The 13,180-nt window shown below is 43.6% G+C and overlaps 1 protein-coding gene across 1 annotated transcript in view; it reads right to left on the bottom strand.

Moving 5' to 3' along the window:
* LOC119494517 (protocadherin Fat 4) overlaps nucleotides 1-13,180 on the bottom strand; it is a 119,804-nt gene that overhangs the window by 18,281 nt on the left and 88,343 nt on the right. The window contains exons 7-11 of the mRNA XM_037780451.1: nucleotides 12,530-12,710; nucleotides 9,322-9,572; nucleotides 4,098-8,447; nucleotides 2,488-2,592; nucleotides 1,076-1,383 (exon numbers count right to left, since the gene is read on the bottom strand). Coding sequence (XP_037636379.1) covers nucleotides 1,076-1,383; nucleotides 2,488-2,592; nucleotides 4,098-8,447; nucleotides 9,322-9,572; nucleotides 12,530-12,710 — 5,195 coding nt within the window. The remainder of the gene's footprint in view (nucleotides 1-1,075; nucleotides 1,384-2,487; nucleotides 2,593-4,097; nucleotides 8,448-9,321; nucleotides 9,573-12,529; nucleotides 12,711-13,180) is intronic.

Genomic DNA, 13,180 nt, shown 5'->3' with positions numbered 1-13,180 from the left:
AATGGATACATGTTTAAACAGAAAAATGTAAACTTGTGATAATGTCATTATTTTACTGGCATTTATATCAGTCTTCATATTCAACCCATTTATTACATGGGCTCTATTGGTCTGGTCCTAACATGAGCTCCTCTTGCCGAGACAAATTGTGGGTCTTTTATTGTTTGACAATAATTTTTTCGGATTTGTACGATGCTTATAATTACGACTGTAACAGTATCTGTGAACTTTCTGCTCTCCCTGATTACTTGGAGCCTTCACGATGAAGCAGTGCATGACCGTGGTTTCGGTCTGCTTTTGACATCGGCTCAGAATTCAGGAGAACAGACCTCGAGCCTGACCACCAAAATGACCCACAGCACCTTTTGCAAACATAGTGATCAGGTTCACTTTACACCGCCTGAGGGAGTTGGCACTTGAGGCATCACCCACACACACATTTCTGTCTTCAAGAGCCGTTACATGACCACCTCTGCATAACACCACGGACAGAATCGCAGATCTCGACGTGTGCTGTATTCCTTTCCATCCCGTCACTCTGCACCATCTCAAAACTGACAATTTAACGATTTTACCAGCTTCCTATGAAACTCTCAGTGCACGGTGGGAAATGACAGATTTGAAGTCCAGCAGGAGAGCTACATTATAGAAAGCTTTGACAGGGCCTGGTCGGATTTTTTTCCCCCTCTTTCCTTGCCACTGCATTGCTGGCAGGGAGAAGCCTCTCATTCGGAGCACAGGAGACAGAGTTTCAACCTTCAGGGCCAGTTTGGATCCACGTATTGTAAATCACATCGAGCAATAAAATATAATTACAAACCATGAAAACCATAAGCTGAGCTACCCGTGGTTTGGGGGGAGTTTAATTATCATCTGATGGTGCAAAAAAGAATATAAAGCCAAATTTGGATGCAGGTTCCAGATATAGAAGCCCAGGACATAAATGCAGCACGTGGTGTAAGTCCATACCATGTGGCAGATCCCATAAGAACTATTAAGCCACTAAATGAAAAGTTTTTTTATGAATGCATGACAAAAACAAGGTAATTTCAACCATAAAAATAGACGTTCTTACCATCCCGGCTCTCCTGGCGATGACTGTGTGGAACTGCCCATCCGAAACTTTAATCATGGTCATCAGTTTATAAGTTCCACTTCCCAAGTTGAAGGAGAAGCGCATCCGTCCCTCGAAGATCTCCAGAGCCAGGAACTCCGCCTTGTCTCCGGTCTGGTTATCGTGGTTGTACATAAGCAGCGCGTTGCTCTTCAGGGTAGCAAACTTGATATAGATGTAGTTATTGTTGGGATCCAGAGACGGAAACTCCATGTAGGAGAGCTCCTCAAAGCCGTAGCTGTTAAGTTCACAGTGTTTGCCGAAAACCCCTGAGGACACAAACAGACCGAAAGTGGAATCAGAGCGGAAGCCAATGAATGATTCAAGGCGCTGCTGTGATAAAAATATCTACAGATAAAACAGAGTCTTTATCGAGAGGTATTATAAGCTCTGTATTTGGTAGTAACAAAGCAGATATCACTGCTGTCAGGTCATCTTCAAAAAGTTCTCAAATTGGAGGCTTATTGATGACAAATGGAGACAGAAAATGAAATGACAGCGTCCCCCGCATAGATATAAAACAGTAGATGTTACATGTTCTAATGACTCCAGGATGAACTATATGGCAGCCACCTTACCTGGGTACAGTTTTAACCTTGCTGTAATTGGAACCTATGTGGAAAGAGGTTTATGTTGTCCTTATAATCCTTGTATTTTTCTACCGATACACCAATACTGTTTTTTATTCAAAGTAATGAGTATGAGACAACTGTGTCTGTTTAAAAAGAACAAAAAAAACAATGATTTTGGTAGAATTTTGATTATTATAGCTCCAAGAGAACAAATCATGCTTTCAATCATGAAAATAGTCTCATAATTGTGCATTTATATAGCAGACAATGATTTTATTGTTTCAATTTTGCCTGAACTTAATATGTAAGAACTGTCTTTCGTCTTGTGAATGGCTGATATACTACATTAAGCAATATCTTTTATGTAGAAATCCTAAATACATTCAGTATTATGGCCTTCAGGCAAGCAGTCACTTCCTGTTTTGTGTTTTTTTCCAGCTAACCGGTGTGGGGTTTGTTTTGATAATGAGAGGAAAGGTTGAAGAGCTTTGCTACCGGTAAATAAGGAGTTGTTTTAGTTGATAAAGTAAGCAAATGCCTTCAACAGAAGTCGTTATGGTAAGTAATTAGGTGCTGAACAGCTGACACCTGCCCAAAGGTGGCAACTGTAAACAATACCCAGGTAAGATGGCGGACGATTATCCCATCAGTTTTGACGTAATGTTGCATCTACTGTTTTATATCTATGGTTCCCCATTAAATGGTTTAATAACAGCTTAACTGTCTTTTCTTTAGGGAGATTTCCTGTCTGAAACATCTTGCTTTTCAATTCACCCTTAAAAGTTTCCTACTATTACTTACCAAATGGACAATGACAGAAATATCCATCCACCCGATTCTGACAGGACCCGCCATTAAAACAAGGGTTACACTCACAGTGATTGATGATGGAATCACACGTTTTGCCTGGGTTCACAGAACAACACAAATTAAAATGGATGAGGTGGCAGACAACACAGGAAAACCCCGAGGGGAAAACAGTTCACTTTCCCCACAGGGCCAAGTCATGCAGGCCTTTCATCACCTTACAGCTGAGAGAAGCACTGCAAAAAGAAAAGAAAAATCTGGGCTCCAACAAATCATTTGAAGCTGTAGCGTGTCTTAACATCAGATTTTTGTTTAAACAAGCATAAAATATATAATAGGAAAGATGTAACTTCATCTGTTTTAGTGCAGTTTCACTTATTCTAAAATTTTTCTTGACACAAGTGAAGAATAGAAATGTCCAAGATGACATCATTTGATCCAAAACATCTTGAAACTTTCATAGGAAAAAAGAAATGATCTCACCCAATTGGCAGATTTTTCTCACTAAGAATAATCAGATTTTAAACTTGTTGCAAGATCAAATTACGTTTGGATACATTTTTTTTTTTTTTTGCAGTGCAGAAAGACAAACAGTTGCAATGTTAACATCGTGATAAGGAATGTGACACTGATAATAAAAATAATGGATTGGAGCAGGACAATAAATGATCCAGGCATGGCACAATACGAAAAGACTGACAATGAACTCCTGCCAAATATATTTTAGGCTGTAAATCCTGAGACAAGTTGCTTAATGGAGATTGATTCTGCTGCCAAAAAACAGGCGGGGAAAACAGGAAGTGGAGAGTTCACAGTGAGGGCATGCAAACTACTGTAAGTCAATAGGTGCATTTCTCCACTAGGGTCATTTATCTTGATGAAACCTAAAAGATTTGTGGTCATTTTCTATCGTCATAATAAAAAGGGACAGTAATGACTTGACTCGAGGCAAATCGCCTGCTTTGAAAATGCCTTTCAGATGCTGCACTCAGCGGCTGGACAACATGCAGGATTCAAATGACTGTTCTAAGTAATTCCACTTCAAATGCACTCCCCCTTTTTATCAAGGATAATAATGCAGTGTAATCATTTCCAAACTAAACGGCCTGATTGGATCTTTTATGAAGCTGCTCATTTGTCATAAAACTCAAAACAGAGCCTAATGAGAACTCCTTGATTAAGAAATCCTTCTGTGTACAGTTGGATTAGAAGTGTATCTGTGTGTGGTCAAAGCTGCATGCACATGAAGGAACATAATGAAATGGGATACTGGTGAACTGTGCATGGAGTCTACACTCGAGTCCTGACTGGGGTCAGTTTCGCATCATCCTTTTTATTAAAGCAAACATGGCAGGCTGATATGCATCACAGCTGATACCCCCCAACTAGTAATCCCAAAAACAAACTGTTTTTGGCAGCCATGCTTGTATGCTATGGCTACGACACCTCTTGGAAACATTCAGAAGCAAATATTTTCCTTGGCCTGAAAAGCAAGAGCGTGAGTACATTATTGTGTGTGTGGGTCCCCACATGTTTTTTTTCCCAAGCCTAACATGAGTGACTGTGTGGTCAGACATAAAATGTGACTCCTGCGTGTATAGTACCTGCGAAGCCGGATTTGCAGAGGCAGTTGAAGCCGCCGGGGAAGTTCTGGCATAGCGCCCCGTTCTTGCAGGGATTGGAAAGGCATTCGTTGACATCCCTCTCGCAGGCCATCCCGGTGAAACCCTCAGGACAGGTGCAGGAGAAACCCCCCACCAGATTGTGGCAGGTGCCGCCATTGTGGCAGGGCGATGGCTGGCACTCGTCGATGTCTGTCTCACACAGAGCTCCTGTGTATCCTGGCCTGCAGCTGCAGGCGTAAGGCTGCAGGGGGTGGTTGGAAACAAGGATCACTGGGACACTTTCTTCTGTCTTCATATCGGGCCCGACACTGAGACGCCTCTTGCAGCTGCCTCCATTCTGGCACGGGTTACGTGTGCATGGATCATGGTCCACCGCATCTATTTGCACCCCGCTCTGTCTATATAAAATGTCTTTGATACTCTGGAAGAATGTGGCCACACCACTGGGGTTGACATATTGTCCGTGGCCTCGTTTCACAGCTGCCATTAGGAAAGTCTGATTGTTGAGTTCAAATGCACCATAAAGCAGCACCCCGGTGCCGAGTCCTGCTAGCTGAGAGTTGGCAATACGTAGGAAGCTGAGGTAGTGGTTAGTAAGGAAGCTTTTGACTCCTTGGGTCTGGAGTCGAATTAGTATACTGTTGTCCACTGTGGCGTTCGTGAAACCCATGAAGAGGACTCGGGCTGTGTTGCTGACTGAACCGTGGACGCCATCACTGCTACGGACGGTTAGTTCAAAAGTTCCATCTGTCGAGCGGGCTTTAGAGTTGAGGTTGCACGTTCCAGTTGGGATATTAAACAGACCGGAGGACGGGGGAATAAGGGAGCAGTGGAACCTATCCTGGATGTCAGGGTCTTGGGGCTTGACATCTCCCAGAGAGCCTCCAGGAAACATGTTCCCATAGTAGTGGACAAAGATCTCCATGGACCTCGGCTCTGAAGGATTGTCGTTCTGATCGTTTATTTTGACGTGAACTGTTCCTGTGGAGGACATCTGAGGCACACCAGAGTCCTTAATCACAACAGAGAGGTAGAAATCGCTAATCTGTTCCCTGTCGATCTCCCGACTGGTGGTTAACACTCCAGCTGGACTGAGGCTGAAGTAGGTGTTGGCAGAGCCAGAACTGAGAAGGCTGTAGAGGAAAGGACCTTGGTTTGGTGGTAGATCTGCATCAGACGCTGTTAGTGTTGTAACTGCAATGCCAGCTCTCTGATTCTCCATTACCTCAGCATAGGCGGTGGTCAGAGTTGGACCGTTATCATTGATATCTTCCAGGTTCACAATCACGGTGGTGCTTCCTGTTGCGGGAGGCGTGCCAGTATCCACAGCGAGAACCGTTAGATTATACACAGGAGTTGTTTCTCTGTCCAGCTCTGCAGCCACTGACACTTGGCCAGTTTTTGGGTTGATTGTGAAAACATTTTTATCAAACTCAGGAGCAATGGAGTATGAAAATCTGCTCCAGCTTGGGACAGAGTCTGAGTCCTCAGCACTCACAAAGGTAACAAGACCACCGGGTGAGAGACCTTCGCTGACCTGCACATCGTACAGTTCTTGGGTAAATACAGGAGGATCGTTGGCGTCAAGAATCGTGATGTTCACAAACACCTCGTCGATATCTGCGCCGCGAATGCTTCCTGCGTTCTTTGCTAACACCTTCAGTGAAATCTTTTCCTCTTTCTCACGGTCTAGAGTACCTGTGACATAAATCTGGCCTGTTTTCCTGTTGATGCCAAAGCCCTTCTTTCTACTCTTCCCGAAAATGAGGTAGTAAACCACTCCATCATCTCCCTGGTCTCGATCACTGGCGAACACTTCCCCGACCACTGTGCGTTTTGGAGCGGCTTCAGAGATTTCAAAGTAGTACTGTTTTGAGACAAAGCGGGGTACGTATTCATTGGCTCCCTTAAGCTGAATGTTGACGTTGGCGAAGCTGCAGCGCTCCTCGTCTGGGACATTGAAGGCCTTTACTGTTAAATGGTAGACCTGCTTAGCCTCGTAATCCAAGAAGCCCTGGGTGGTGATGGTGCCCGTGTTTGGGTCAATAACAAAGAGGTCACTGTCTGATGACTGGATCACATAAGCCATGACCGCATTAGCACCCGAATCGCGGTCTGTGGCGTTCATTTTGACCACGGTGGTGCCACTGGGAACGTTCTCCTGCACAATGGGGAAGTACTCGTCAGGATCAAACACAGGGGGGTTGTCGTTCACATCAGTCACATGCACTGTGACGGAGACGTAGCTTGTTTTTGCAATCCAACCGCCATCAGTGGCTGAAACTCTGAGCTCATGTTGCTGCTTCTCTTCAAAGTCCAGAGGCTGAGCGAGGGATAACACTCCCGTTTTACTATTAAGTGAAAACAGACCCTTGTCGTTGCCTGAAGTAATACTGTACACGATAAGGCCATTCATTTCTTTGTCTTTGTCTCTGGCAGACAGGGTCCTTATTGCTGTTCCCACAACAAGGCTTTCAGGTACAGTCGCTGAGATTTGGCTTTGTGAGAACTCAGGCGTGTGGTGGTTTTCCTCTGTGACTGCAATTCGCACTGACGTTTGCGTCGACAAAGGAGGATTTCCTCTGTCACTCGCTGTGATGTCAATGCGGAAAAACGTATTCATATCAGATGTAAGGGACGAGGCGACAGTAATCCATCCACTTGTTTTATCTAGCTTGAATTTACTAGAGCTGTTTCCTCCTGTTATTAAGTACTCAACTTCAGAATTAAGGCCAAAGTCTTTTTTGTCATGAGCTACAACCCTGATCAGCCTGGTGCCAACTTTGACACTTTTGGTGACGGGCGTGAAGTAGCTTGGCGAATCAAACTCAGGCGGATTATCATTGCTGTCTACAATGTTTACAATTACCGTCGTCTCACTCATCAGAGGCTTGACTGCCCGGTCTGAAGCGGTGACAATGAAGCTGTGCCGGTTTATATTTATACTGCTAGCGCCCGTTGAGTTCTGATATTTTAACTGCTGCTTCACAAATATCTCTCCAGAGCTGGCGTTAATTCGGAAAAACTCTGACTGGGAGCGAATGAAATAGAAGATTTTGCCGTTGACACCTTCGTCGGGATCTGTGGCGGACACCTGCGTGACCACGGAGCCCACCTCAGTGAGCTCAGGGTAGTCCAGATAGTAAGAGGGACGACTAAATCTGGGGGCGTTATCGTTAATATCCGTTATAAATATGGTGACGTCTGTGCTTACAGTCCAGCCAGAGTCATGAGCAGACACTTTGACAATATAGTGATCTGTATCTTCTCTATTGAGCGGCCTACTTATTGTTATGTCTCCTGTGTTTGGGTTAATATTGAATGGAAGGCTGGTATCTGTGATTGAATATCGGCTAATGGCGTTTGAACCAGCGTCCTCATCTGTGGTGGTGACTCTGGTGACGGTGTAACCCACTGGGGCGTTTTCAGCCACTGTAGCACTAAAGATCTTGGAAAACCTCGGAGCATTATCATTCACGTCCAGTACATTGATTATCACTTTGACCGCTGAGTTTTTGGGCGGCAACCCCCGATCAGTGGCTTTGACCTTCAAAGCGTATTGAGCCACCTTCTCCCGGTCCAGCGGCCTGGTTGTTCGTATTTCACCAGTTGCTCTATTAATGCTGAAACTGTTCTCCTTGTTGCCATCAATGATGGCGAATTCAAGCTGTCCATTAGGCCCGCTGTCCAGATCTACAGCAGACACCATCAGCACCCGCTGAGGGGAAAGGTTCTCCAGTATCTCAGCGTGGAAGGGATCCTTGTCAAACACCGGGTGATTGTCATTCACGTCCAGCACGGTCATTTCCACTTTCTCATAAGAGGAATAAGGTGGGAAGCCCTGATCTCTTGCCTCAATCCAGAGAACGTACTTCTGAATGTGTTCATAATCGAGAGGATGTCTGATGGACAACTCGCCCGATAACTGGTCAACGTGAAAGGCATTATCCAGGTTGCCGCTGGCGATGTAATAAGACAACGGTCCACCCCTCATAGAAGACCCAGTCACCGTTGTAACAACGTGATTGGTCGGCTGGCTCTCCGGGAACGTGAACGAGTGCTCCTTCAGTTTGATGACAGGGAAGTTTCCTCCGGTAACAAAGCGGACGGTCACAGTGGTCGTGTCCGTTTTGGGGTTAGCTCCGCCGTCTTTTACTCGAACTGTGAGGGTAACTTCAGAGTTTCCAGTTAGCTTCTCGTTGGCAGTGATGGCACCTCTGACGGGGTCGATCTTGAACTTCTCAGAGTTGCGTCCTACCAGGGAGTAGTGCAGCTGGGCGTTGGAACCGGAGTCCTCGTCAGTGACGGTAACAGCAAAGACCAGGGAGCCTAAAGAAGAAATAAATGAGTTTTTGTCATCATTTGTTTTTATTTTGAAGATGCTGACAATGCACAAACCTTAAGAGTTATTTCTCGTAATCATAATATTTCAATATGTAATGTGTTCTTCCTGAATCAATTTGAGACTAAAGTGAAAGATATTTTTCCCTTATTCACTGACAAATTAGGTCTACATCCACACTAATACGTTTTCATTTTAAAGCGCATAACTTTTGCTACGTTTATGCCTAGCGTCCACACTACTCAGGCGTTTTTGAGCCCCTTAAACGGAGACATTTGAAAACGTTGCTGACCCAGTTTTACTTTAAAAACTCTAGAGTTGTGTTTAAGTCTGGACGGGCAGAAACGGAGAACTTTAAAAACGATGACACCCACGTTCGCTTCTTGATTGGGTCTCATCAGTAATGACGTGTCCTTCCTTGATTCGTCACGCCCCTATCACATGAACCTTTTCCAGAAGGAAACAAATGACATCTGTTGTGTTTTCCACCACGTTGAATGCCTTATATTCATATGTTACTTTCAGTAACAGCTCCACTTTGTCTTCGGTCCAAGCAAGGAGAGCTCTGGTCTTACTTTTCGCAATTGCTGTACTTCCTTTGTATTATTTTCTACAACTGAAAAACCAGCCGCACTGCTTCCTGTTAACACTGGCATGCGCATGCCCATTATACGTGAATGGTCATGTGCATTTTCAGGTGTATAGTACGGACGGAGATTAATTCTGAAACGGCCCTAAAATCCTCGTCTGGACGGAGATTGTTTTCTTTTTAAAACGAAAATGTATTAGTATGGATGCAGCCTAACTGAACCTGGTCTAAGAGGAGAGTAACAGAGAGACGCTTTAAAGGCAAGTACTGACCTGCTGCAGTAGAGGCAGGTATATGGGTGACGTAGGGGTGGTGGTGGAAGCGAGGAGGGTTATCATTGATGTCTGCCACCGTCACGGATACGGTGGCGGAGCTGGACAGGCCCTGAGGCTGCCCTCCATCTGTCGCCACAACCAGCAGCTGGTAATTGGCCCTGTCCTCTCGATCCAGCAGGGAGCTGGTGATAATCTGTCCTGTAGCCGGGTTGATAGAGAACTGGCCGTGTCCTCCGGTCAGGCTGTAGCTGTAGGAAAGATAAAGGAGGACAAGTTTTAGTGAAAGCTTTGTGAATTTCTGATGAATATCCTGAATCTACAAAAATATGATGTTTATTTTCACTTTTGATTGCTTTTTCTCCTCACTACCTGTCTGAAAAAATGCAAATACACAAGTTTCCAATACTCAGGTCTACTACAAATCAATCTTCTCTGTCTTTGCCAATGGAAAGTTTAATTTGTAATAGTGAAAACCTTCTTTAACCAGCTTTAACCAGAAGCTGAGAACTGCATATAGAAAAAGAAAATAGATAAAAGGCACCTAAAAGGATTTTTTTTTACTGCACCTGCATATGTTTTTTGGTGTTTCAAATAAGTTATTACATTGTGAAAGGACTAGAAAAGTATGAAATTACACATAATCACTCTTTCAGTCCATCAAATTGTCACAATTACTTCTTCTCAGTGGCTTAGGAGCTACTTTAATGTCTGCATCATGAGCACATCTTATGTTGAAGTGAGGTAACTGTGTTATTACAGGTGTTTCTAATGTAAATACCGACCGTCAGGTGTTACATAAGCCATTCTCCTGAAATTGTTTCTACATATTGTTTGCTGCACTGCCAGACTGAAGGCTCCTGTTCAGCACTGTCACAGTGTGGTCTATAGAGGGCACTGTTTCAAGCTTCACAAAAGCAACATTTAATAGACAAATATGCCCAATAATGGTCATCACATTGTACTGGCTTCACATCAGATCAGATATTTAACTGATTGAAACATTCAGCTTCATATTCTATAAAATGTAGCCACAGTTTTCTGCTTCACTGCTCACAGAGAGCCACTGTGGTTCAGGCTGGTTGGAGAATTCAATTTAATTATGTTATTGTGGAACATGGTACTTATAGAAGAAAAAAACTCAATAGCTATAAAAATACATCACATACAACACGGATAAAAAACATAAAGTACATGCGTGCATAAAACCACATAACATGCAAACTCTTCATGACTGAGGGGCCACAGTCGTTGGCTTTCAAACTTATATCATGTTTCACCAGCCGGACCCAGACGTAAATGTAAACTGACACATACATGTACACACCAGTGCATATTTTGAAAAGGCTTCTTGAGAAAGCATCCCCCTCCAGAGATGTGACGACAAATTGCAGAACAACACGTTAAAGCAAAGTGAATGCAAAGCTTATTTGGACATCATCAACAACATTAAGAGCTGAACACAGTCCAGAGACAAGTGCAGGTTTGGGACTTATATTTAAAGGGCTGTGAGAATCAAAACTAATAACTCGAGGTAACCAGTTCTGGTCTCCGTTAAGGGCCTCGAACCCCCCTGGAACCCCTGATGGGCAAAACTCATACTGTCATAGACAATTAACATCCTCATTATCATGTTTTGGGAAACTGGAGCGTGCTGCGGTACCCCCCAATGTGCACCCAGTGGGGTGACTGGGGAGAGAGGAGGGGTCGGGGTTGAGTCAGTGTCCGGCTTGAGAGAGACCGGCCAGAAGCTCTTACAAGCTCCCCCATGGAGGGGGCTGTGAGTGTGAAAAAGCTGTCGTTCCAGCTTGAGTATCGCGGCCCAAACAATGACTTTGGGTGTTGACTAAAACTCTACACTCTGCTCCGAAACTCCTGTCAACAATTGCAACATCGTCCTGGAATTTCACAAAGCTGGTGATGAGGTAAAACGTCTCAGTGCAGGCGTGAGGAAAGCCAAAACCCAGTCCTGCATGGCCCTGAAAGGATATTTTCACACCAGGGAATCAAAGCTAAATAAAGCTGACCTGATTACTCACAGTAGTGACTGGAACTACACAGATCTCGTCTGGATTGTAAAAAATGCTTTCATTAGTCTCATGCACACAAAAGATTGTATTCCTGCGTTAATCTGTCTAATAAAGTATAAATTTGAAATAAACCTTCAGTGTAAATGATTTACTGTTTCCTTCAGACGTCCCTGGAAAAAAATAATCAAACTATGAGGTAATTTCTTAGTGGTTTATGGTTTTTCTTAATGAAATCTAAAGCGGAGGTTTGAATGCCATTTCAGTAAAAACATACACTTTTGTTTTGTCTGTTCAGGAAATGACATAAAATCTCACATTTAGACTATTATGAATTTATTATTATTAAAGACTACTATTAATCGCACAATTTTTTATCTGTTCAAAATGTACCTTAAAGGGAGATTTGTCAAGTATTTAATACTCTTATCAACATGGGAGTGGGCAAATATGCTGCTTTATGCGAATGTATGTATATATTTATTATTGGAAATCAATTAACAACACAAAACAAAGACAAATATTGTCCAGAAACCCTCACAGGTACTGCATTTAACATAAAAAATATGCTCAAATCATAACATGGCGAACTGCAGCCCAACAGGCAACAACAGCTGTCAGTGTGTCAGTGTGCTGACTTGACTATGACTTGCCCCAAACTGCATGTGATTATCATAAAGTGGGTATGTCTGTAAAGGGGAGACTCGTGGGTACCCATAGAACCCATTTACATTCACATATCTTGAGGTCAGATGTCAAGGGACCCCTTTGAAAATGGCCATGCCAGTTTTCCCTTGGCAAAATTTAGCTTAAGTTTGTTATTTAACTTCCAAGCTAGTATGACATTGTTGGTACCAATGGATTCCTTAGGTTGTCCAGTTTCATATGATACCAGTGTCTTCACTCTAGCTTTAAAATTGAGCCCACTACAACCTAAAAATCTCAGGTTGCGTTAATGCGTTTAAGAAATCAGTGGTGTTAAAAGGAATTTGTGTTAAAACATTATTATCGCGTTATTTTTGACAGCCCTAATAGGAATTAAAAAATCACAACTAGAAATTTTCCCACCCAGATAGTGCTGATACATTAAATTTGGGTCTTGGCCCATGGACTAAAAATAAGGCATTCCCTAAAAATAAAAATAATGATCAGAAAATATGTGTAAATGAACCTATAGGTACCTTATAACACCATTGACGCCCACATCTGCATCGGAGCTGTTGACCAACAGCACATCCGCTCCTGTCTGAGCGTTCTCCATGATGGTGGTGTGGAAGGCGGAGGAGGTGAAAACAGGGACGTTATCGTTCACGTCGTCCACCAGAACCGTTACCGTCCCCGTCCCGCTCAGAGACGGAGAACCTGGAGACGAAGGGAGAAAAGGAAAAGGAGAAAAAATTTCAGTGACAATAACAGTTTGCATTTCTTTCAGTGAGCACACTAAAAAGAAGTGAAGGAGAAACTGCCTGAACGGCCAGGACAGAAGCAACTCATTACACTTTCCATTCACATGACAGACCTGAACATGGAGACTTTTCTAACTGACACAATTAGGAACTCCTTTTTGTGCCACAGCGAGCTGGTAAAGGGGGAAACAGTAACATGTGAGCACCATTAAATCTCCCATTTTGACTTTAGACACATGGTGACTTATTGTACATGACTTGTCATTTACAGCGAGACTCACACTGAACCAATTCATGCTCCTGCGAGGGTTCAGCCACAATATCCCTGCTGCATTTAATGCAAGCAAATTTCTCTGGCTGCCGGTTTGGGTTTCCATCGGTCGTACTGCCACATCAACGCAGCGCAGAACACATCAAAAGGGCTCA

The sequence above is a fragment of the Sebastes umbrosus genome, chromosome 9 (genome assembly GCF_015220745.1).
Source record: "Sebastes umbrosus isolate fSebUmb1 chromosome 9, fSebUmb1.pri, whole genome shotgun sequence".
Lineage (NCBI taxonomy): Eukaryota > Metazoa > Chordata > Actinopteri > Perciformes > Sebastidae > Sebastes > Sebastes umbrosus.
This window is presented reverse-complemented; position numbering and strand designations above follow the sequence as displayed.